General features: G+C 37.0%; 1 protein-coding gene across 2 annotated transcripts; it reads right to left on the bottom strand.

Annotated features, from left to right (window-relative positions):
• Positions 1–383: 383 nt before the first annotated feature.
• LOC133525083 (pickpocket protein 28-like) lies at positions 384–26,496 on the bottom strand. Of its 2 annotated transcripts, none has more exons than XM_061861322.1 (11): positions 25,849–26,496; positions 22,815–22,980; positions 20,756–20,832; positions 13,907–14,021; positions 12,605–12,759; positions 5,799–6,024; positions 4,889–5,156; positions 4,049–4,114; positions 1,704–1,884; positions 1,273–1,364; positions 384–523 (listed from the first exon to the last, which is right to left on the bottom strand). In XM_061861322.1, exons 2-11 carry the CDS (start codon positions 22,974–22,976, stop codon positions 393–395), a joined length of 1,473 nt encoding a protein of 490 aa, XP_061717306.1. In that variant the 5' UTR covers positions 22,977–22,980; positions 25,849–26,496; the 3' UTR covers positions 384–392. The 2 variants fall into 2 exon arrangements, with proteins under 2 accessions (XP_061717306.1, XP_061717305.1); XM_061861321.1 differs by lacking the exon at positions 25,849–26,496 and adding an exon at positions 24,311–24,899.
• Positions 26,497–26,767: the final 271 nt, after the last annotated feature.

Raw genomic sequence — 26,767 nt, 5'->3', positions numbered from 1 at the left:
GAGCACTGTTGACATACTGTTGATATTATTGACGTTTTGTCATGTCACAATCAATCAACCGAGTTTGTAGTAAAAAGTTTAATCAAAATCCGTGTAGGTCGTATATTGTCAAACAAATATTAAGACACTTTCTGTCAACTAGTTCCAAAAACTCGGTAACGCGTTACCTATTTATTTTGTCTTTATAACGCGATAAGGAAGCCAGTTTCACATGGTTTCACAGCTTTCACAGGTCAGATGACCCGACATCAAGGTGTACGAAAATTAAAGTAACCCATGGCCTTCCACCCTAAGATTCAATTTAAAGTACATAAATCTGTGCATGTGAATACCTATGTGAACAAGTTATAATAACATTTGTGTGGATGGCGACTAGAGCCTATCAAGTTCATTTAAGTCCTGTGGCGATGGCAGATTTCGGTGACCACTGCGTGCAATGGTCGCAGCAGTACGAAGTAGATTAGCTCCGCCACGCTTATGATGCTGAAGCCGAGGAACAGGCTCAGCAGGCCGCCGATGGCTCCTGGATAAACAGGTTTATATGATGAACAAGTCATAAACTGAAATAGACCGACCGGTGTTCACACTCTTCACCACTGGAGGGCGTAGTCACTTTTTGCTTAATATATGACATCTATTTCAGTTTATATATTATATTGTATGGTAGTGTGACTACTTAAAAACACAAATCGAAATGTTTGATAAAAATAATTTGATTTGTTCCCAAAGTTGTAAACAAGTAAGTTATTTACCTAGCCGTAATCTTTCGAAACCATCACAATGGGAAAAGTATTTGGCTATTTGAAAAGCTTAAAGGTGGAGGTCGCAAGATGACTTGGCATGGTAATATTAAAGATAAAGAGTGGACAGGGATTAAGATCGTCCAGTAAATGTTGAAATTGGCATTCGATAAGGAACATTTTGGGGCCTACGCTAGCTGGCGCTGGTGCACGGAGCGGACGAGCGGGTTAACGAAAAATAATATGAGCAACGCTAACTGAAGCGGAGGCGTGCGGCGGATTTCACCTACAAATAGCACCCGCGTGCGTGCGCTAGGCCCTTAAAAAGCTAACTGCCAAAATTCATGAATGATGAAATAAAGCTGTTCTTCCTTTATTTTGTATTATTCATTAGGTACCGAATATCAGGTCCCTCCTGAAACTTGTCGACAGAGTTGATGATATGTTATTTTAATGGCACTTTCATTTCGGCTTTTTAAGAAAATATAGCCCAACATAATATATGATTAAGTAGATCATTAGTGCAACGTACCAACGAAATAGTAATCATCGTACTGCGCATGCCGATGTTGCCCAAGAAAGCTGTCGTCGTAGAAATGAACATTGAGCCGAGTTATTTCCCCCCTGCCGGTAAATTAGAGATCAATATTAGGTACTGAATAACCAACGTCTAAGTAAGTCTTATAAAAGATTAAATGGTCAAGGTATGTCGCTAATGGTATGGGTTCAGGGTATTTTCATTTGCGTGAATCTGCTAGGTCACCTGGATAAGTCTTAAAGTTAGAGTACACGTCAGCCATGACTACGACGTGAAGTGGACTGGCCGAGTCACCAGTGCTGGACTGGACTGCTTTGTTGGCTTATATTATTCTTCTTATACATTTGATACATGTGCCGGAGAGTAAAATGTACTAATTTAATTATCGATGGGCGATGAGAGAAAGATAGTTAAGTCATACTCACGGTCCAGGATACCCCCACTTGGGCGATTCAGCTGGGTCTGTCTTCAGATCCGAATAAAACACTTGACTGTTGTATATGACGTCGTTGCAAGCCGGGTGACATGAGCTGGACTGGCCCGTTGGTTTTCGTTGTTCTTCACTATCCGCGAAATAAGCGTATATCAGCTGTTCTTCTACTTTCGCTGCGGAAAAATTTAGTATGTTAACGGCACCAATCATGGGGCATTTAAAAAATAACTTGGAGTATTTTTGATATTTCACCGCCTCCTGTAAAATTTTTACTCATTTACACTTTAAAAGTGGAATGTCCAATTTGTCCTTTATGTTTTCTATGTATTTAATGAAAGCTACTGCAATAGGTTTCAATATTATTCACCAATTAACTAACTGTGGTTTTTTTGCTCGTCATGGGATGTATGGCGCCATTCATTTTCAAACTAACAAATATCAATGAAAAATTAAACTCTTTGGCTCTTGTTTATGGTAAATTTTGCCAGCGATTAAAAACTGATGGTAAATACTAGTTTTACAGGATTTGTCTATACCATCCTATTACTGGCGCCTGGTCCATTATAGAGGTGTTTACTATAGGTATAATTATAAATAGGGTAGGTTTTTCCTGAAGTCGACCCCTGGATCGTCTAATAAATTTATGATAGACTTAATTCAAAATCGTGGGATTTATCAAAATAAGATTTTAAAGGGTTAAGAATGACACCACGGTGACATTACTGGCCATGCAGACATTAATAGGCAAATAACCCTTCACTAGGAGTTATTTTGCGTGTTCCTACATTTGTTTTTAATTTAATTAGAAATAGGTAGGTAGATAATTGTTTCCCTGCGTTTAAACTGCACCTAAAATTTATACGAATACTAATATTCACACTGAATAACTCTTACACTTTGCTCCGTCAATCTTTGTTTACTGTCTGATTTAACTTATGTAAATCCTTTAGACATTAAAGTAAACAGGTTCATGCTCGTAGCTGAAATTCCAACCTTCAGTTAGTAGAAAATTAAATTAGAAGCAATTACGTAACTATTCAGTCTTATTCGTAATAGAAACGAGATCCTATGATAACTATGCAACGGATGTTTTGAGTACTTAAAGAGCCCACTGATTAACAGTCCGCCGGATATTATCGGCCTGTCAGTTAGAACAAAATGTTGACAGTTCCGAACAACTGACAGGCCGATACTCTCCGGCGAACTGTTTTGTGTGTCCCGCTGCTGGGCAAAGGCCTCCCCTCTAACTTTCCAATCCTCCCTGTGCTGAGCAAGATCCCGCCAGTCCCGCTGAAATGCATCCAAGTCGTCCCGCCATCTCTTTCTCGGTCTGCCTGCCACGACTACACTGGGGATGCCAGCTAGTGGCTAGTTTAGCCAATCTTTCATCATTCATCCGGCAGACATGTCCAGCCCAGTCCCACTTTAGCCTGGCGGTCTTCATCCCAACATCGATGACACGGGTTTTGGAACGAAGTTCTGTGTTCCTCACCCTGGATCTTCGGATACCCAGGATACTGCGCTCCATTGCCCTTGTGGGCCCCTTTAGAGGTAATTAATGTATGTACCTTTACCTTTAGGTCTACCGACTACCGTTTACTGAGACGGGTGGTAAGGAGTTATTGTAGTTAGCTACAGATTAGTCGAAGGCTTGGCTGCATCAAGCTGATTTGGGTCATTCTCCAGACTGCGTCTAAACTCCGTAAACCATACTAAATGTATGAAAAGTTTGACTAGAGTCTAATCGTAGTCATATAATTTGAGAATGACCCATTTGTATCATGTTAAATAAGAAATAATGTAATATCTTATATAAACTAGTTTTAGTCCCAAAACTGAGCTATACCTTCTACTAGAAAATCATCACGCAACTTCTTTAGGGGTCATTCATAAAATACATCACATGAATTTTAAGATTATTGACCCTTCCCCCCTCCTTGTCACACCTGGTCACATTTGGCTAAATCCTCCCTTCCCTGGCGTGACGTCACATATTTGTCAATCTTATTTTCAACTAGAAATATTTTTGATACTAAGCAATATTACAAATTTTATAACATGAAACCTATTAGAAATATTAAATACATTTATAACAACAATTAGCATTGAAAAAAAACTAGTTATTCAACTGTACAGCAAATAAAAGAAATTCAAAACCATTTTCGGTAACAGATGAGGTTAAAGTGACGTCACAAAGTTTCTGACCCCAGCCCCCCCCCCCGCCCTTGTCACAACGTGTCACTCCCTCACCTCCCTTCCCCTAAAAGTGTGACGTAATTAATGGATGACCCCTACACCAGCCGTCTGAGATAAGTGGACTTATAATGATTATTTTACCTTTAACATCGTTTATGCACAGGAAATCCGCTTTGGTCGAACAAATAGGCTCAGAAGGGGACTTCTCTGTAACAATCATAAATTAATAGAGAATATATTATTATTATCCACGGTGTTTCACGAGGAACCCGAAAGATTTTAAATTTTTCCTAATCATATTTAAAGACTACTTAAAATGTCCTATAAACATAATTCGAATTTGCCTATTTCGGACAAGGTCCGTATAAAAAACCCAAAACCACAAACAATTAGAATATTTTCATATAAATTAAATTAAAATATATATAAATTATAATAAAAAATACGAATTAAATTAAATTAAGCACCAATTGAAAAAAAACGTATTTTTTTGTTACTTACTGCTAAACGCCTTTTTGATAGCGATTTTGCTACTATGGGACGTTGTCTAAATATCCTCATTAAAAGATGAAAAAAAAAAAACATTAAAGAATAAGTTGCAAAAACTAGTTTTTAAGAAACGAAAACTTTTTAAGTTCCAGGTTTACTAATAACATTAGATTTTTTATGTAGAAACAGATTTGAAAAAAAAAATCGTAAGATCAGGCAGATCGGAATTTTCCTAGGCATATCGTAAAACGTGAAAAATATGTAGTACTGCGATGTAGGAACATGTTGTATGTACTAAGCTTTGCTTAGATTGAGGCTATACTCGTACTGATCAGATCAGATTAAGATTGTTCTCAAATCAAATATACATTTGCAGATACAGTTTGAATATCCCCTTATTAGTTTTTCCTTGATTATTATATTTATTTATATGTGTACCGCCTGTCCGACCGTCATTCGATAAACCCTTTGAATAGTCAATTCTTCACTTACTTGGCCAATTGTAATGAACACAATTACACCATTTCCTGGCCTCCCGAATAAGCAAATCCAGCTTGCAGTTACTATCCGTATAGGACTCGAAATATTCCAGTTTCCTCTCATCCTGGAAGAAGCACTGTCTCCGTTCCGGCAGCAGGCCTTTAAGGGAAGAATCCGTTCGGTAGGTGATGGGGTACACCTCGATGGTGGTCATCCGGTCCATGGGTAGACGGATGATGGTGCTGGTGTACACGTGGTTGGTTGGGGAGCTGATGATTAACTGAATAGACAAATTGCTTGGCTAAATTCCAGGTAATTTCAGTTACAGTTAGGTTAGGGTATACAGTATGGGGTTCTTCAAAAAAGGAGTGTACAGGTTTTTAAAGGGTCGGCAACGCGCATGTAACACCTCTGGAGTTGCAGGCGTCTATAGGCTACGGTGACTGCTTACCATCAGGCGGGCCGTATGCTTGTTTGCCACCGACGTGGTATATAAAAAAAAAAGGTTCAGGTTAGGATCAGTTCCGGGTAATTTGATGTTAAATGGATATCTGCAGGTCCAACCAGATGAAAAAGGAATGAGCTCAAGCCTTGCGTTCCTCGAGTACCGACCCTGATAATTGAAAGTGTTATTTTTCTGGGCTACCAATTGATATTGGAAGTAGCAGGAGGATCCAGGTGTTTTGCAAAAAGTTACAAATAGACAGACTATCTTATTCCGATTTTTTTTCTAATATTGGAGGCAAATTGGTATTTTTGGGTTTGTTTATCCATAAAGGGAGAAATCAATATTATAGGGATGATGATGATGATAAAAATCTTTCTACCTTGACCAGTCTCCAGATTTCTTGAGTCAGAAACTGGAAATCCAGAAAGGAGGATTTTGCGTAGCAGTGTTTACCTACATGTCAAAAATGCTTACATTAAACCCAACACTAGCGCCATCACAAGCCACCTGGTGTTCACTATCGTTCAGGTACAGCTCCACCCCCAGCCCGTTCGTCTCCCCAGATGCCATCACCCTGAACGGCTCCATGGCAGGGTCGGGAGGAAACACCTTCGGGTAGCCCGCGTCCAGCCCCCAGTCCAGGGTCTTTTGGGAGACGGAGGGTGAGAAAGTGCGCTGCCAAGCGGTTGTGACGTTTGTCCTGAGGGAGGGAGATGATAATGAGGTATTGACAGCAAAACACCTAAGACGAAAGTGGAGGACTTGCGCGAAATCATCTTTTCATATAAACGTAGTCCTCATTTTCCTCTCTGTATATTAACAGCGTTTGATCTGTATCGAATTTTTAATTATTGTAGACCAAAATATAATAAATAATAATAATAAAGAATATATTTAAAGCAAGAAATATTACTTTGCTAATCCGCGAGAAAATAACGTGTTAGTCAATCAGTGCTAACCCGTTATACTTACTTGCGTATTTTTAAATGCAATTAATGTAAGAATGACATCAAACTTATTATTTTATTTTATTTTTTATTTTATTTATTTTTATTTATTAATGTAAGAATATATTTGTTTCAAGAATTTGGCATTACAAAAGCAGCAGTACATTGACTCCCACACTAGGCTCAGCCTGTAACGTGGGAATCTCAGGGAAGTATTGAAATGGTGCGGTTCTCATTTTAACAAAATATATATAATATTGTTAAAGCTAAATTAAATATAAGATTTTTTTAGTATATGACTAACTATCAAACTAAGTGCAAAGACAGTTAAAAAGGTCTCAGTAAGTTGTACTTATAATGATGAAGAGGTAAGTAATAAAATATAAAATATGCTTATATTTATAGACGACCGGTCTGGCCTAGTGGGTAGTGACCCTGCCTACGAAGCCGATGGTCCCGGGTTCAAATCCTGGTAAGGGCATTTATTCGTGTGATGAGCATGGATATTTGTTCCTGAGTCATGGGTGTTTTCTATGTATTTAAGTATTTATAAATATCTATATATTATATATATCGTTGTCTAAGTACCCTCAACACAAGCCTTATTGAGCTTACTGTGGGACTTAGTCAATTTGTGTAATAATGTCCTATAATATATAAAAAAAAAAAAGGAAACTAATATTAACACTCATCAACAAGTAGTCACGAATTGGAACAAGTGGAAAAGTAAAAAGCAACTTTCCGCACGCTAAACATCAGTTAAAGTAGCACTTTTTGAGCAACTGTATTAAAAAATATCTTTTACCCGTTCCGGAATATTTTGCATTTTTAAGTTTATAGGAAACGAAGTGGATTCTTATAGTCAACAAAATCGATCATTGTGTGAATGAGGGCTGCGTTAAATTGAGTTTCGTGCGAAAATGTCTCCACTAATAACGGCTCTGTATAGAGGCTCTAACAAAAACCATTATTTGAGATAGGTAAGCCAGTTAATAGGATAAAGGCACAAAAGAATTTAGAAGTTTTCGAGATTTAGTTAAGAGGAGGCTAACGAACATTTGTAGTTTTCATACCAAAGAAAATTGTACTGCTGTAGAAATGCTGTAAAAATTAATGAAATAAACATATTTGTATTTGTAGATATACCCTTTTAGGGTTCCGTATCAAAAAGGTACAAAAGGAACCCTTATGGTGCGACTCTGTCCGTCCGTCCGTCTGTCTGTCTGTCACATCGCTAAATCTCTCGAGAACCACTTAAGCTATCGTTTTTATTAGAAAAAAATATTTTCGAATTCAGTTTGTAATTAAACCAACTATAAGTGTGTTTATTACACTGGAAATTGCCATGAGATTACATTAAAGACACCTTTTTTCCAGTAAAAGAACAATTTTTGAAATCGGGTCACATAATAGAGAATTATCCTCGAAAAACCAACATACGTGCATTACATCGACAATTTGCCGATAGATGGCGCTGTACACAATTATACTAAGTATAGGTACTTCTCATTAAGTCTTTCGCCTTTATAGTTACACGAGATAATTTAAAGTTTGTACGGAACCCTCTGTGCGTGAGTAAAACGAACTCGCACTTGACCAGTTTTTTATTTATTCCTCGTGATACTATCGCTAGGTTCGCGCAGCGCGCAATATTTTTTGCCTGTCTAATTGGCTACTTGACTGTTTTTTGTAAATAATGTCAAACGATCTTGATTTTCCTGAGGATCAAATGTCTATATAGGACTCATGGCATTTAAGCAACACAAAGATCAGAAATGAGAGTTAGTCTGACGCTCGCACTCGACGATTGAAACGCCTCTAACAAAATGATAAGGTGATGTGACGTCACATCATATAAGTCTGTCCTAAATGTATGGAAGATCAAGGAAATTGCCATTTTGACCCTGAAATATTGCATTTATGTGTATAGTTGTTGTACAATTTATTTTTCAATAAAATGTAAGGAATCGAATGGTACCATTTTCTTTTCTATTTTTGAAAAACAAAAATAAATATTTTTTTGAGATTTCGGACCTTGTATTTTTTTATAATCTCAATATAATTTTTTAAATTCCACTTTTTTATAATGGATGGCTCATTTTCTATGCATTTAACTTGTAATAATATTCAACATGTGTCAAGTACCCAATAACTGTTTTTTCTTGGCTTTACACCCTCTCTTAACCCAAAGACGCGTTCTACTGCACCCATACCCACGTAAGTAACAAAATTAAACCGTTGCTAAAAGCTCCTACACCATAACATAGTTAGGCGTATAACCTATCAGTGTTGCCAGGCGTATGATAATTATCGTACATGTACGATAATTTGGGCTCCGGTACAATGTACGTTCCAAAGAGCATTATCGTACGCAAATGTACGATAACTTCAGCCCTTGGACGATGCCACCCAAAAAATTTAGTATTTGAAGCAAAATTTGACACTTTCCCTCAGAAATAGGCTAAAAATAACACCTTTTGAGTAGGTATTCGGCTTCTTGGTGTAAGTCAAAATTTTCGAAATTTTCTTTAAACCGTTCGGATATGTCACAAAAATACACAAATATAAAACTTATTTTAGCGCAATTCAGAGGAACATTGTGTTTTCTTTGATTATATATTGGAAATTTAAGCTTATTTTCCAAGCAACTTTTGGGGTAGGGTCACCTGTTCAACAGTTAACCACCTAATATTCAAAGCATCACACCGCGTAATAGGTCAATCAGAGCCAACTTTTTTCTACTTTTACCGAAAGGTAAGTTATCTGGCTACAATTTGGCATTTAAGAATATTTCGTATACTTAACAGTTCTTGAGAAAGTCATGTTTTAAAAAAAAATGGGAAATGGCTAACTGTGTCCACCCCCTAGTACACTATTAACCGGGGGGGTATGCTACAATTAACCATGGCGTACACAGTTAATCACTCAATATAAATAATTATTTATTTTGAAATAATAACCCCATTCGTTATAATATTAGGCTTTTATTTTGAAATAAAGGGTACATTCGACAAAATCAACAAAAAAACATAATCTTCTTACGTTAGTTAGGAACAAAATAAATTGTTTATGAATTCAACAATTTAACTTAAAGTTTTGAAACATTAATGATATCAAAAGCATTTTTTATTATAATTATATCTATATGAGTGAGTTTTGACTTCTTAAATATAAAATTAGAACTAACTTATACGCTTAATAGGACATACGACTATGGAGATCCAATTAGTTTCATTATAATCTTCTTATTAATTATTGGCACGTAATCAGTCTCAAATCAGTGTTTTAAAATACTAATAAGCCTCATATTTATAATAATTGGCCTTTATAAACTTATTAATCAACAAACATATAGATTTTAAATTGTGGAAAAAAGACTCAACGTTGTGTTTGTTGAAGGCAGTCGCCCTTCCTAAACTACAAGCCTCTGGCTTTCTTAGGGAGATTTCTGGATGTCTTTTTCTAAATGCACGCAGCCATTCTATTCCAGCCATTTTTTCACGTATCCATGTTGGTGGTATATTATCGTGGTCGTTAATTTTGGCCATTTGATATGCGATACGACGGCAATCTCTAGTAGTGAGGCCGTAAAACAGTAAAGCACAATGTTAAATATATTTGACTAACTCTTGTTCCTCCTCTGAAGTAAAAATTTTATTCACTTCGTAGTTTGTTGTCCAACGCACTGGCTGACCAGCATTTTCATTGGCTCTTTTCACGTACAGGCGGACGGTCGGATAACTAAGTTTGCATTCTTTACTAGCCTTCCTTATGCTCATTCCAGCTTGGACTAATTCTATAGCCTTCTTCATGTCATCTGCGGAATGGCCTCCTTTCTTTCGTTCTGGTTGCTTACTACGCCCCATCTAAAAAATAAATTAAATCAAAATTGAAAAAAGCAGCAAACAAATAAAGCTTGACAAATAATTGGGGTATGGTACACAATTAATCTCATGCGGTACACAATTAACCATAGTTAGTACACAGTTAACCATGGTTAACTGTAGAACGTACCGTTTTGGTTAATTGTAGACCACCCCACTCCCGAAGCCGTTACGCAAACCTCATTTTTAAATGAGCGTCACTACGCACACAAGTACTTTACCAGATGGAACATGTTTAGTTAGTCTACACAACGAACATATAAGCATATATGTGATGCTAAGCTAAAACGAGTAAAGAGAAAAAGTACTCACGTTGTTTTTTCACGTGTCTTCATTAAAAAAACACAAAATCGTTCTTCACACAACCGGCGCGCACGCTAGCTCGCGGCAAACTGGGGACGGGGGAGAGGGGCTATTCCGTCATTCATCGCGCGGCGCTGCACGAAGTGGCAACATCGCGTTTGCAAATTATAGCGATGGTTAACTGTGTCCACATGGTTAACTGTTGAACAGGAGACCCTACTGTATTTTTGATAGTAGTACAATAATTTTTTCAACGCTACGATAATTTGGACACTCAAATACGATAATTCTCTCCCGCACACCTGGAAACACTGTGACCTATCCTGTTTGCGTCTATTTTAATAGTTCAGAACAAGCTAACTGAGCTATCAATAGTTTTAGGAATTCCACTAAACACTCTATATTTGTTAGTAACTGAAATCAAATAGTGACATACGGTCCGATTCAAACTTTACGATACGTCAAATAATAAGTCTAGATACGATATGGATCGGATATGTGTCAAAAGTGACGTTTCGGTTTGAAGTTTCTTAATAGTAGGTATTATACAATAAGGTCCAATCGTGAACTTTTGCATGAAAAATGTATGTGTCTGTACAACGCATAACAGAGAATTATCCATAATTAATTCACAATATCTTTGCATGGCTTAAATCTGATTTTAAATGTATGGTTCACCATTTTGAAAAATATATCTAAAGCTGAATAGGCAAAAAAATAATCGGTACATATATACCATATATACCATACATATTTGACGACCGGTTTGGCCTAGTGGGTAGTAACCCTGCCTACGAAGCTGATGGTTCCGGGTTCAAATCCTGGTAAGGGCATGTATTTGTGTGATGAGCATGGATATTTGTTCCTGAGTCATGGGTGTTTTCTATGTATTTAAGTATTGATATATTATATATATCGTTGTCTAAGTACCCTCAACACAAGCCTTATTGAGCTTACTGTGGGACTCAGTCAATTTGTGTAATAATGTCCTATAATATTTATTTATTTATACAAAAATATTTTTGCCCAAGGTAAAACTGAGACGCGTCATTCACGCATCGCGCTCGCTCGGTCCATTAGATAGGCTCCAGAATCAGAATCTAATAGGTAGAATACGTATTACAATTACCGAATATATATTTATATGTACATAAGTAATTTCTATGTACATAAGGAGAAAGGTAGTAATTATATATGCATATCCTGCATAAGGCATCAGAATAAGCACCTTCAATCTGTCCTAATGCATGCGGTAAGATATTAAGGGACATTTGTGTATGGGGTTACAAGCGAATTTAACACAACACAACACAACCTTAGGTACCTATTACCAGCTTTAGGTTCAGTACCTCAAGGTTTGCCAGGGAGCAATGGAGCGTAGAATTAGAATATTAGGTATTCGTAGAAGTGATCGAATCAGAAACACGGAATTACGCTCCAGGGGGCCTACCGGGAAAATCGAAATTCGCAAATTGCGGGGATCTTTCTCTTTTACTCTCACTACGACGTAATTAGAGTGACAGAGAAAAATGCCCGCAATTGACGAACTTCGATTTTTGCGGTAGGCCTCCTGAACTCGAGTTGTAGATGTAGGCGTCAAGACCGCTAAGTTCAAGTGGGACTGCCTCATGCACCGGGAAAGTGGGCTAAAGTGGTTACTGAGTGGGACCCACGGTATATACATAGACGGTGCAGGACGGGGTGCAGGCCAAAGGTTATGGCGCCATCGCTAGAAAGGATGCCGCCGTACCTTTGGCCTACGATCTCTTAGATGTGGCGACAAATTTAACACTTATCATTGAAAGAATAAGGATCAAAGTCAAATGGCGTTCTAAAAGTTTTAATCGTGTGTTGAAAGATGGCGGTAAATTTACTGTGGCTTGGCTACAAAGTTTTCTTTGACAATCCACTTCTATTTCAAATTCTCTTTGCCGCTAGGCCACCAGCGATTTATTGAATAGGTTATTTATTATTACACCAAAAATGAAATATAAAGGGTTTAAGAAGTATGAAAATGAAGTTAAGGATATGGTAGAAATATTCGGTGTCACCGAGTATATATCGGTAGATCAGCTGGTAAAGCGGTGGGCTGGTATCCCGTGAGTTTTTAAAGTTTTCCTTTATTTCGAAACGGAATGTAACTCACATGCCGTGGAGTGGTAGGCTGTTGAAAGCGAAGCAGAGACCGTAGTTGGTGAAGACTGGGCTAAACAGCTTGGCGCAGCATTCCTCCGTCAGCCATGTTTGCGAGGTCGCGCGCCAGTAGCAGGATTTTATCACTTCCGTGCACTTTGGGGCACCCTGAGTACAAATAAAAGAAGAATTTAAAATGCACGTTAAGGTTAGTTCGTGCCATTCACGATGACGCGCAGATTTGTCAAATCTAACCTTTAATAACATGATATTACGAGTCAAGGCATGCGTCTTCGTAAATTACACGATCTATAATAATCTAAGTAGTATTTTACATTCGATTGAATAATGCAAAGCGATAATATAATTCGTCTAAGCTAAGGGCAATTTCGGATTAGCGTATTTTTACACGCGTATACGTTCGTTTCGGCGATTCGAGCCCGTCACATTTCCCTACATTTGGTTTTTACGAGGTTACGCCCGCGTTACTTTGCCGTAAATTTAGTCTATCCTCCTGGATCCCAGAAGCTATGTTTTGTTTTCGAATTCGGAACTATGGTCTTGTTTAGTGAAAGTTAAATATAATGTTAGGAATTCGTCCTTTATAAAGGCCTCTGCTCAAGCCTGCAATGCCTCAAGCTTACACGCTTGTACGCGTCCGCTCGTATAAAATGCTGGTCAGAAACCGCCCTAACTCTGCATTGACTTGGCTGATTAGCGACTCACGGCCTGATTCGAACTTTAAGATACATCAATAATTCTTTAAACAAAAGCGTTACTTTTAACACTGACATATCCGATCCATATCGTATTTTTAGCAATTTTCTGACGTATCTTAATATTCGAATCTGGCCGTCTGTAATTAAAACTACAACTTATGACCACTATGACTACCTACAGAATGCATTATTTTGCATCTAAATTCTTTGAAAATGAGCAAAAATGTATTGACATTATTTTTTCAATAGAAAAAGGTGCGGAATTAAAATTATTTATGGGAATATAGGCATACAATCATTATCAGTAACTAACAAAATATGGATTGTGTCGTCCGAAATAAATGTTTTTTTTTTTTTTTTTTTTTTTTTTTCATTTATTAAAATAATTCTACGTCACTCGCACGACATGTTTCGGAGAACTTAGGTCTCCTTTCTCAAGCACTAATGGCGCGAGCAGCGTTCACGACAGCCGTAGAATACGTGAGTGTAATCCGTAGAATTATTTTAATGTTAGTATGTTTCACGACAGTTTAAATTCGAATATACAATCCTTTTATTATTGTTACTATAATATACAGAAATAAAATTCCTAGTACCTGTAAAATAAATTTCTCCAGTAACAGGTTCTGCTGCGGAGTCATCCTTTCGTCCAGGGCCCGGTTTTCCTTGCTCATTTGGGGACAGACCAGCGAAGCGAAGAATTTCTCCAAACTAAAACAAAGTGTTACAGCAACTATGGACTATGCGTCAAAATGGTCCAAAAACCAACAGAGTTGAGAAATTAGGTCATTAGATAAGTATTTCTATTGTATTTGTATTGTATTGTGCACTCAGGGACATTGAGGATGGGTTTCATTGTGTGATAATTAACTACACAGAGTGGCCCGTTTTCATTGTCCGTAATTGTATAGGGTCACCTGTTCAACAGTTAACCACCTAATATTCAAAGCATCACACCGCGTAATAGGTCAATCAGAGCCAACTTTTTTCTACTTTTACCGAAAGGTAAGTTATCTGGCTACAATTTGGCATTTAAGAATATTTCGTATACTTAACAGTTCTTGAGAAAGTCATGTTTTAAAAAAAAATGGGAAATGGCTAACTGTGTCCACCCCCTAGTACACTATTAACCGGGGGGGTATGCTACAATTAACCATGGCGTACACAGTTAATCACTCAATATAAATAATTATTTATTTTGAAATAATAACCCCATTCGTTATAATATTAGGCTTTTATTTTGAAATAAAGGGTACATTCGACAAAATCAACAAAAAAACATAATCTTCTTACGTTAGTTAGGAACAAAATAAATTGTTTATGAATTCAACAATTTAACTTAAAGTTTTGAAACATTAATGATATCAAAAGCATTTTTTATTATAATTATATCTATATGAGTGAGTTTTGACTTCTTAAATATAAAATTAGAACTAACTTATACGCTTAATAGGACATACGACTATGGAGATCCAATTAGTTTCATTATAATCTTCTTATTAATTATTGGCACGTAATCAGTCTCAAATCAGTGTTTTAAAATACTAATAAGCCTCATATTTATAATAATTGGCCTTTATAAACTTATTAATCAACAAACATATAGATTTTAAATTGTGGAAAAAAGACTCAACGTTGTGTTTGTTGAAGGCAGTCGCCCTTCCTAAACTACAAGCCTCTGGCTTTCTTAGGGAGATTTCTGGATGTCTTTTTCTAAATGCACGCAGCCATTCTATTCCAGCCATTTTTTCACGTATCCATGTTGGTGGTATATTATCGTGGTCGTTAATTTTGGCCATTTGATATGCGATACGACGGCAATCTCTAGTAGTGAGGCCGTAAAACAGTAAAGCACAATGTTAAATATATTTGACTAACTCTTGTTCCTCCTCTGAAGTAAAAATTTTATTCACTTCGTAGTTTGTTGTCCAACGCACTGGCTGACCAGCATTTTCATTGGCTCTTTTCACGTACAGGCGGACGGTCGGATAACTAAGTTTGCATTCTTTACTAGCCTTCCTTATGCTCATTCCAGCTTGGACTAATTCTATAGCCTTCTTCATGTCATCTGCGGAATGGCCTCCTTTCTTTCGTTCTGGTTGCTTACTACGCCCCATCTAAAAAATAAATTAAATCAAAATTGAAAAAAGCAGCAAACAAATAAAGCTTGACAAATAATTGGGGTATGGTACACAATTAATCTCATGCGGTACACAATTAACCATAGTTAGTACACAGTTAACCATGGTTAACTGTAGAACGTACCGTTTTGGTTAATTGTAGACCACCCCACTCCCGAAGCCGTTACGCAAACCTCATTTTTAAATGAGCGTCACTACGCACACAAGTACTTTACCAGATGGAACATGTTTAGTTAGTCTACACAACGAACATATAAGCATATATGTGATGCTAAGCTAAAACGAGTAAAGAGAAAAAGTACTCACGTTGTTTTTTCACGTGTCTTCATTAAAAAAACACAAAATCGTTCTTCACACAACCGGCGCGCACGCTAGCTCGCGGCAAACTGGGGACGGGGGAGAGGGGCTATTCCGTCATTCATCGCGCGGCGCTGCACGAAGTGGCAACATCGCGTTTGCAAATTATAGCGATGGTTAACTGTGTCCACATGGTTAACTGTTGAACAGGAGACCCTAGTTATTTATTATTACATTGCTTTTATAATTTATAAAACCACCCAAATATATTTGTGTGAAAATCCGGCCCTGTTTTTTACCTGCTCCTCGAGAAACATAACATTGCTTCCTTGGCGCTAGCTAGCCGTGCGCTTGCATTACCAGTGCAAGCGAGGTCTTCGAATACGTATATTTGTTTCGGATCGCAGTGTCAAAAGTTAAGCTGGTTTGAGAGCGTTTAGTCGCCTACCTTAGACGCACCAATAGAGATCAGACAGCTATTCTGTTAGAATTCTGTATTAGTTCATAATGAATCTTATTCCGTGCTCAATAGAGTAGTAATTCAATAAACGCTACCTATGCGGCTTGACCATTTTTTCATAGTGGCACGCGCCTTTGCGGTTTTTAAACAATAGATAAGACGATAATCCGTAGAAGCTCACGGAGGAAAATAGAAACTATACCTGTCTTTATTTTGTTTACTTTGTATTTAATGAACCTCCAGGTCTATTTGTATCATTTCTCAGTTTCTGTATAGTCAATGTATTAAATATAAATACGGACAAAGTGCCAAAAATATGTGCACACTACCTTAATATGTGGGCAATAAGGGCATGTGCTTATATTTTTGGCACTTTGTCCGTATTGATATTTAATACCATGACTGTACATTGTGTACATCATATGTAACATTTATATTATGACTGTTTGTGTTCTTGGGAGAATCAACTTTTTAGCGTCACTCGTTGCCATGGTTACGATTAGTTGTCCAGGGGACAAAAGTTCATTGAAATACTGATTTTACGGTACTTAAATGTATCAAACTTGCGTTTTTGTGGTCGTTATAACCAATGCCCATAATGGGCCCCCTACTAAGCATGTTAATAGAACGGCATACAACTTCTCTTCAAACAAACTGTGCCACTGTTGTCCCTTGGACAACGGTACAGGATAACAAAACAAAAAAAGTTGATTCACCCTCTTAATAAATAAAATCTATGAAGTTCATTTCGTTCTATGGGCAGCAAGCGGAATCCCATTGCAGAACATATTCATCACCCTTATTACCTAGGCAATCGAGTCCACCGCTAGGCGAACATCTGCGCTTCGCAGATTTACTTACTTGGGCTCTATTGTCTAGGTAATAAGGGTGATGACATTTTGACTAAAATCCCAATATCTCAGTTCTTCCATGGAATACCGCTTGGTGCCCATAGAACGAAATGAAGTTCATAGAAATACCTAACTATTACTGTCGGTTTTTGGACGAGGCTCCATACCAAATTCCCCATGATCCTTTAAAAGATGATCACAATAGTCTAATAGGTTCCAAAAAATCTATTTTAGTAAACATTTATATACAGGGTGATTCAGGAGACGTGAGCAGGATGAAGCTTGAGCATTCAGTAAGTTATAAGCAACTGTTTCGTTGGTACCAGTATTTGTGAGATTAACGTTCTTTTATTTTTTACTGTTCAAAAAAAATTTTTTAATTTTTTTACGCCATGTATGGTCACCCTCTTTGTTTTATCCATAACAAGTGACAAATTGAATGTCATCGGAGTCTGATTACTTTTGAAAAATCGTATCTCACTCAAGTGTCACATTTTGTTTTCTTCATAATCAAACTGCTGTCATAACGGTTAAAGAGGTTTTATCTTTCTTAATTAAGTGTTGTAGGGTGTCCATGATTGTAGATTATCAAATTTGTCCTTCCCAAAAAGTTAAATAACAGAAATAAAGCGAGATTGTTTTACTTAAATATGATGATGAACGGTTCATTAACATTTACTGATTGTGTAGGCTTAGTCCTGCTCACGTCTCATGAATCAACCTGTATACTTAATGGAACAGGCACCAGTAATGATATGGTATAGACAAATCCTGTAAAACAAGTATTTACCATCAGTTTTTAATCGCTGGCAACATTTTACCATAAACAAGAGCCAAAGGGCTGCTTAAGTTTAATTTTTCATTGGTGTTTGTTAGTTTGAAAATTAATGGTGCCATACATCCCATGACTGGAGCAAAAAAACATAGTTTTAATGGTTAATAAAAATAATATTGAAACCAATTGCTGTAGCTTTTATTAAATACATAGAAAACATAAATGACAAATTGGACATTCCACTAGTAAAGCGTAAATGTATAGAAATTTTACAGATGTCGGTGAAATATCAAAAATACTTCAATCTTTTTCTTAAATGTCTCATGATTCGTGCCGTTAACATACCTGAATAATAAAATTAGGAGTTGTTTAGATTATTCCAGGAAATAAAGAATATCATAAAAAGTTCCTCGTCTACGTCCTACTCTCTGCGCCACCTACATACACGTTGAAGGCCAGAGGTCAATGAAAAATGTATAAAAATTGTAATGACCTTAAGAGGAAAGGAGAGCACCCGCGCGAAATCACCTTTTCATACAAATGTAGTCCTCATTTTCCGCTCTATCCAGAGCGGAAAATACATCATTAAAAGTATTTTGACACAATATGTTGTACATACCAACCAATGCTATAAAAAAAAAACAAATCCTGAAAAAACACGTATACAATTGTTACAAGTGTTGAGCCCTCCTAGTAGGAATGAAGACACCTGTGTCAGGAGAACTCGCTCTTCCTGTCATGGTAAGTACATTTTTTTTTTAACCACTAGTTTTATATAAAATGAACCCACTTATTGTATAACATTACCTTACTAACTACTTACGTGTGTGTGTGTGTGTGTGTGTGTGTGTGTGTGTGTGTGTGTGTGTGTGTGTGTGTGTGTGTGCGTGCGTGCGTGCGTGCGTGCGTGCGTGTGTGTGGGTGCGTGCGTGCGTGCGTGCGTGCGTGTGTGTGTGTGTGTGTGTGTGTGTGTGTGTGTGCGCGTGTGTGTGTGTCTGTGTGTGTGTCTGTGTGTGTGTGTCTGTGTGTGTGTGTGTGTGTGTGTGTGTGTGTGCGTGCGTGTGTGTGTGTGGGTGCGTGCGTGCGTGCGTGTGCGTGTGTGTGTGTGTGTGTGTGTGTGTGTGTGTGTGTGGGTGCGTGCGTGCGTGTGTGTGTGTGTGTGTGTGCGTGCGTGACAATAAAATGTATTTATTTAAATATTTTACTAGTAATTTTTCGATAATTTTAGAAATTGCTGTGAGAACAGGAATTGGCCGGTAATTGTTTGGATCGGTTCTCTTCCCACTCTTGTAAACAGGTGTTATTAAGGACTTTTTTAGAAGGTGTGGAAAAACTCCTTCCGCAAAACATAAGTTCGTAAGATGACTGATGATGGGGACTATTTGGTCTTTAGAGTATTTTAGAAAAATGGTGGGTATGTTGTCATGACCAGCTGCGCTGCACGATTTCAGAGCCATAAGCGTACTACAAACTTCCGTAGGGTCAGTTTCCAGGAGCACAAAAGATGAAGATGGTGTATTAAATAGCGAGGATGTTTGTATGTCAGGTATTTTGTGTGTGTGATTAGATAAAATTGAAGATGCAATTGCTGCCTACATTAGAGAAGAAAGTGTTTGTACTGTTCACTGTTCTATGCCCCTACGTTTGGTTTTTTTCCAATTTTTAATTTTTATAGGAGTGCGTGTACGCATTTAAAATTTTGTATGAAATATCGACGCATAGTTCACGTTTGGCTATTTGTTCTATTCGCATGTTTGTCAAGCAGTTAGGTTTTCAAGGCACGTTCTAATAATTATCTGGTGCTTTACTTCATGCATGGTGTGAAATAATTTATTTTAAATATAGTCGAATACCCTTATTGCTCTACCATAGGGCAAATCTGAAATGTGTCAAGGTCGGTGTGTGAGTGACAAAAAAAACAACATGTTACCTCCTTTTCTACATAATTAGGCGTAGGACGCTGTCTTTTTAATTTCATTCTATGAAATCCAAAATCAACAACAATCTTTCTTTCACCGGTCTCCCTCATTGAAGTGGGGGTTTTTACTTAAAAATTATTACTGCTTTTATACGATTTGTACGGCTCCATTAGCAAGTTTACAATACGCCTTTTGTACTACGAGTGAAAGGCGAAATGCTGTTTTTCTTGGTTTATCGACCGGTACATGTAGCACGTGCTTTTGCTATATCTTCTCCTTCTGAATGTTAAGGGATAATATGTGATAATTAATCTGATATTATTAACGAAAGTAGATACCTGCAGTCGTTTTAGTACCTTAAAAGTCTGCAACGCCCCCCGTTTCTACTGAAAATCTTGGACACCCAAACTGGCATGCACGATAAGAAATTATTCCCATAAATATTCAAAACTCAGGTCATAACTCGTCACATATTTTGTCAAAATATCATATGACGTGGTTGCGTATAATATAATTTACAGTATATATGATGCTACTTTACCGCACTAGTGCGATAATTAACACATTACATGACTATGTCGAAAATTTAAAGGGACATATGTACGGTCGAGGAAATTGATTCTTTAGCAATTTGCGGTTCAAGTAATTTTTGTTGTACATACTTATGCTAAGAGCTTATGAAAGAATCAATTTCCTCGACTGTACTGTCAAAAGTTGTACGATACATGTGCAAATAGGTAATTCGCAACTCGTGTCGATTTAAAACACTCCGTCACGTTTTAATTTATCGCCACTCGTTTCGAATTTTCTATTTTGTCGCACTTGCATCGTTACGTAGTGTGTCAAGCTGGGTGAAGACCTATTTTCTACTGTACTACGAGCACAATTTTCTGTACCTTTCAATATTCATTTATGTATAACTTTTGTGCCTAAAGAAGAACTTACTTCTTATCTTATCGTAATACATTTACAAATGTAAAACTATATTTGTTAGGTACTTACTTATCGAACCGGTTTACGTTTCTATATGACAGCTTGACGTGCAGATGGGGACATAGAACGACGTTAGGGAACGGCACCTAAATAAGGACAAAAGAAAGTAATTAAGTGACAATGACAAACAAATCAAAAAGTTTAAGTACATATATTCGTTATATTTTATTCCCTAATTAAAATATAATATTATATCTTCCCAACAAATATTTTTGCATCTTATACAGGTTGTTTATTTAATCACCTGCAATCATTTACGGGCTGAATATATAGGTCATACTGAGCTACTTTTACTATGGGACCAACCCTGAAATCGCGAATACAAAATTTGCTCTCCCGCAGAAAATGTCAAGGTCAGACAGCCAAAATGTATGAAACAGCCATTTTTTTCGTGATTTCGTGGTTGGTGCCATAGTAAAATTGCTCAGTATGACCTAAATATATACACTGTATTATATTATAAGTCAATACCGTCTTCAAGTTCTTTATTAAATTATTGTAGGTATATTTTGGAGTAATAATTATAATTACATTGATCACTATTTTTAGTTACTGAATATATTTTTAAGCCCGAATTCGCCAGTTCTTAATCTAATCTTCTAATCTCTGGAGGTAGTTTAAAAATATGCTCGTCGGAGCTGCTATAATCTTATTTAATCATCGTTTATTGCACAAATGTCAAATTATCAAAATTTATTACAAAATTTTAGTTTGTCATGGACCCTAAAAGGATATGGTAAGCATTAACCTACTTAAATAAGTATAATTAAAATAAGTGATGTAAGTACTAAATAAATAAGAAATAAATAAATATTATAGGACATTATTACACAAATTGACTAAATCCTCCAGTAAGCTCAATAAGGCTTGTGTTGTGGGTACTTAGACAACGATATCTTCTTCTTCCTCGCGTTGTCCCGGTGTTTTGCCACGGCTCATGAGAGCCTGGGGTCCGCTTGACAACTAATCCCAAGATTTGGCGTAGGCACTAGTTTTTACGAAAGCGACTGCCATCTGACCTTCCAACCCAAGGGTAAACTAGGCATTATTAGGGTTAGTCCGGTTTCCTCACGATGTTTTCCTTCATCGAAAAGCGACTGGTAAATATCAAATGATATTTCGTACATAAGTTCCGAAAAACTTATTGGTACGAGCCGGAGTTTGAACCCGCGACCTCCGGATTGCAAGTCGCACGCTCTTACCGCTAGGCCTCCAGCGCTTTACTACAACAGCGCTACTTAGACAACGATATATAATATATAAATACCTAAATACATAGAAAACACCCATGACTTAGGAACAAATATCCGTGCTCATCACACGAATAAATGCCCTTGCATTTCAACCCGGGACCATCGGCTTTATCTATAGGCAGGATCACTACCCACTAGGCCAGACAGAAATACATATAACCTAGCGTTAAAGAGATCAATACTATGTTACTTGACAAAACTATCAATGAGAAAATCTAGTACTGAATAATACGCTTTTTTCAGTAAGGCCTTTGCCTCCTCCTCTGCCTTTATGTAATTCGGGTTGTGCATATAATATTTTACGGCTGCATAATAAAGGCTTTTTCGGTATATTTCTAATTACGGCGCGGGTAGTTCAAGTTTTAAAATATAAACTTGAACTACCCGCGCCGTAATTAGTCTTTTATTTGGTAGCTTTCTGAACAGATACATATTTTTTTCTTACATCCATGCTTAGCTCTAATATGTAAAGACACGGTTGAGTGAGTACGTGTTTAGTAAAATAACGTTTGTAAGTAGCTATCCCAATTTCGGATTTCGACTAACAAACACTATAAAAAAAGTGCCAAAAATATGTATACTCGGCTTTATTATAGCGCATATATTAAGGTAGTGTATACATAGTTTTGGCACATTTTTCGTATCAATATTTTCAGACGTGACTGTATATCGGTACTGTTTCCCCACGTTAGAATCCCATACAGCAATCACGAATTAGCTAAGACAAAGTAGGTGATTAGTACTGGTACCGAAGCTAGTAGTTTCGGGAGACCTATGGCAGGCAAAAAATATGTATAGTTTTAAATTAAACTAACCGCCCAGACCGGCGAAGGCAGGGAGTCGATGACATTAACAAACGGAGTGGACGTCCATTTGAGGAACAGTTGCGTGATGTTGCCAGCGCAGGCTGCTACGCTAACTATCATTATGGCAACCCAGGTGAGACGCTCGGCGCGACTGAAGGTTGGATCCAACATATATCTACGGGAAAGATAATAAAGTTAGATTGATGAGAACGATAAGTTGTGCTGGAGGAAGGATGGATGTCAGGTTGAAATGTTTTGCAACATTGCCAGAACAAGCAGCAGCACTGATCGCCATGATGGCCTCCAGATAAGCGCAGTGAGGTTGAAGGATGGTTGTCTTATTGAGTACCTGCCTTACATATGTGGCCAGTAGTACATAACATGTTACTTAGTAGTAGTAGTAGTAGTACAGGCAACATAATACATATGTTGTTACTTAAATACTTAGTACTCTTAGTAGAAGTTACTAAAATACCAAACTAAACGAAGTTGGGTGCCTTGGGCGGGACATATTGCCGGGAAATGTTTATAGAGTGGGGAAATGTTTACAGAGTGGGGAACGTTTTCAGATGAAAGAAGCGTCTACATCAGTTCGTAAGCTCTGGATGAGACTAATGCCTCGGCCACGGAACACATGCTCAGAGCGTCAAAAGCGCGTGCTCGCTCGCCGATTGATGTACATTTGTGACGTCAGCGTCGAGCGTGTACACTCCTGCATGGTTCGAAAGGATAATTATCGCGATAATTATCGTGATCGATTTGATATGTAATTATATTGTTACATAACATTGAGACGTTGACGTTGACGTTTGAGAAAGAGTGGTCATGACCCTCGCTCCGGGTCGTTCTTTATGCAAAGGTTGTCCATCGCGATTCAACGTGGCAACGCGGCGAACGTGTTGGGCTCCTTTGCATCTGGAGGGACTCGGGGCGAATTTCGTTAATAGGTTTTTGTGTAATTAAGAATCGTTTTATTGTTGTTCGATTATATATTGTTCGTATCGATTTCAATTTTATGTTTAGGTATTGATTCCGATGTATTCTTTATATTTTTTCTGGTTTTTTTGACATGACATGATGACATGTATTTTAATTTTAATTTGAACTGTTAAATATATTTAATCAAAATAAATAATGATTATCTTATATGTATTTCAATGGTGAATAAAAAAACTAAACAATTTTAGGCTAGTTTTTATCTGTACATAGCAAAAACCGCCCCAATCATATTTATTCCTATCAAAGAATTCAAAGAAAATAAATATTCCTAAGATAATTGTCCGATATTTATCGTGATCATTATCAAAGACTATAATTATCTGGATATATAATTTCGAACCCTGCACTACTGACACTTTGTACGTGTATTTCGTTGCCCTTGGGTAACTCGTCAGGACCGGGACAAGTCGTATTTCAAAAAGTGGCCTTTGCACAGCAGTGGGGGTGGGCGATAACAGGTAGAAATCATAATGATGATAACCGAAATATTAAGAATGGACACTTACTTCATTCCATGTAAAGATCCTTGACTAAACAACTGCTTAAAACCTTTAACAACTTGCACCGCCCACACTTTACCAACCGCTTTGTACGTCCATTTTTTCATTCTTCTTTTCTTATGTACACCTAACGCCTCCGGACTTATATACTTCAAATCCTTTATGTAGAAATCTAGTAAATATTTACTGTTTAACGTTTGCTCGTTTGTGTCTGCATTTTGTGACATCTTGGGTACAACTAGTTAAAGTAGTCGATGCAATGTTAGTAATTGCTACACCTTTGTTAACAGGTCATTTGGTTTACTAGAAATTAACTAGTATTACTGTTATCGAACAGGCGGTTTGTTCTGTTGGTATAAAATATAAGTATATTTATTTTCAAAAGCAGTTCAGAAACTTTCGCTCAGAAATGCGACGAAACAATCCTAAGATACCTACTTTTAAAGATTCCAGCGATTTAAGACTCTCTAATTGCATCAAAGCCGAATGTTAAAATTACGAACTTATGAATTTAACAGTTAAACAGAATTTCATTGTGTGTTTGTTTCAAATTACCTAATAATGAATACATTTTAGATATGTATGTTTAATTATTGAGGTGTCAACTATTTCCCTATTTATAAAAGCGTTATTATTATAATATTTTAACGGACTTTCATAAGAACGAAAGTAAAAGTCAAACACGAAAAAATCGGGTTATGCGCGGTTACGCGAGAAACTCAACCATATAAATATTAAATAACATATCATTATTTTTTTATTAACCCGTTCTCACGTCTCACATGAATCTCTCATGAACATTGGCAACCTGCAGGAAACGCTGCATGGTGCACTAGTGTTAAATGTGGGAGTCATTTGCAATTGTGTTATTAGCTGAATGCACTCAGACCTATTGACGATATATTAGGTGTTCACTGCGAAGCCACATACACCGATCAATAGCGACTATTTTTCGTTGAAACCTATCCATTTTACAACAGTACGATTGTATTCCTGTTATGGCTGAGAATTTTTCAGTTCTCAGAACATATCGATGCACAATCAACAAAATTTCATATTATTCCATAAGTGCGTAAAATAGGAAACTCGCAACGAAAGGGGATAAATTAAAACACGACCGAAGGAAGTGTTTTAAATCGACACGAGTTGCGAATTGCCTATTCGCACATGTATCGTACAACATTTTACAGTACATATGGCCCTTAAAATTTTCGACATAGTTACGTAATGTGCTAATTATCGCATTAGTGCGGTAAAGTAGGACCATATGAACTGTAAACTCTTTTAATAATTCCTAAAACTTTTTTCTCGCTATAGTTATTTATTTATTCTGAATCATTCAAAATTATGTATTTTTAACAAATGTTTACAGTCATAGGTGCCGATTAACATATGTCGTTTTGATATTAAATTACGTCTGATATCCTATCCTACAGACCTTAAATAATAACAAAAATCATTAAAAAACTTATATAAGTCACTATTATTACAAAAAAAAAAAAAAACAAACTATACAAACACAAACTTGAAATTATTTAACTAACCTAAAGCCTGCGGCATGCCTGGTTCATAAAATGGTGACAATACAAATATCTGAAACAAAAAACCAAAAGTGAATTCCCATGCAACATATTTGCGCCGTTTGGTGTAGAAACTCTAGGACCGTGGAGGCCCAGCGGGTAATCCCTGCTCAAAGAGATTTCTCAGCGGCTCATGGGTGCCTCAGGTTACCAAAGTGCTGGCAGCTACTTCGCCCAGATATTAAGTCTGGCCATCCAAAGGGGTAACGCTGCCAGTCTATTGGTCACTATAACACGTATCTGGGGACCATTTTTAGGATTCCGTAGCCAAATAGCAAAAAACGGAACCGTTATGGATTCGTCATGTCTGTCTGTCTGTCTGTCCGTCTATGTCACAGCCACTTTTTTCCGAAAGTACATAAAAACTGTACTGTTGAAACTTGGTAAGTAGATGTATTTTGTGAACTGCATTAAGATTTTCACAAAAAAAAAAAAAACAATAAATTTTGGGGGTTCCACATAGAAATGAAACTCAATTTTTTTTTTTCATCAAACCCATACGTGTAGGGTATCTATGGATAGGTCTTCAAAAATGATATTGAGGTGTCTCATTTTTTTTTCTAAACTGAATACTTTGCGCGAGAGACACTTCCAAAGTAGTAAAATGTGTCCCCCCCCCCCCCCCATAACAGAATGGTAAAACTAAAAAAAATATATGATGTACATTACCATGCAAACTCCCACCGAAAATTGGTTTGAACGAGACCTAGTAAGTAGTTTTTTTTTTAATACGTCATAAATGGGACGAAACCCTTCATGGGCGAGTCCGACTCGCACTTGCCCGGTTTTTCTTATAAGTTTAGTTTACGTTTTATATTAGTTTAATTTTAATGATTAGTTAGTTTATATAATTTTTATTTAAGCTTTACTGTATATTTTCATT

The sequence above is a fragment of the Cydia pomonella genome, chromosome 14 (assembly GCF_033807575.1).
Source record: "Cydia pomonella isolate Wapato2018A chromosome 14, ilCydPomo1, whole genome shotgun sequence".
NCBI classification, from domain to species: domain Eukaryota; kingdom Metazoa; phylum Arthropoda; class Insecta; order Lepidoptera; family Tortricidae; genus Cydia; species Cydia pomonella.
Note: the sequence above shows the minus strand (reverse complement) of the source record. Positions and strands in the feature narration are given on the sequence as shown.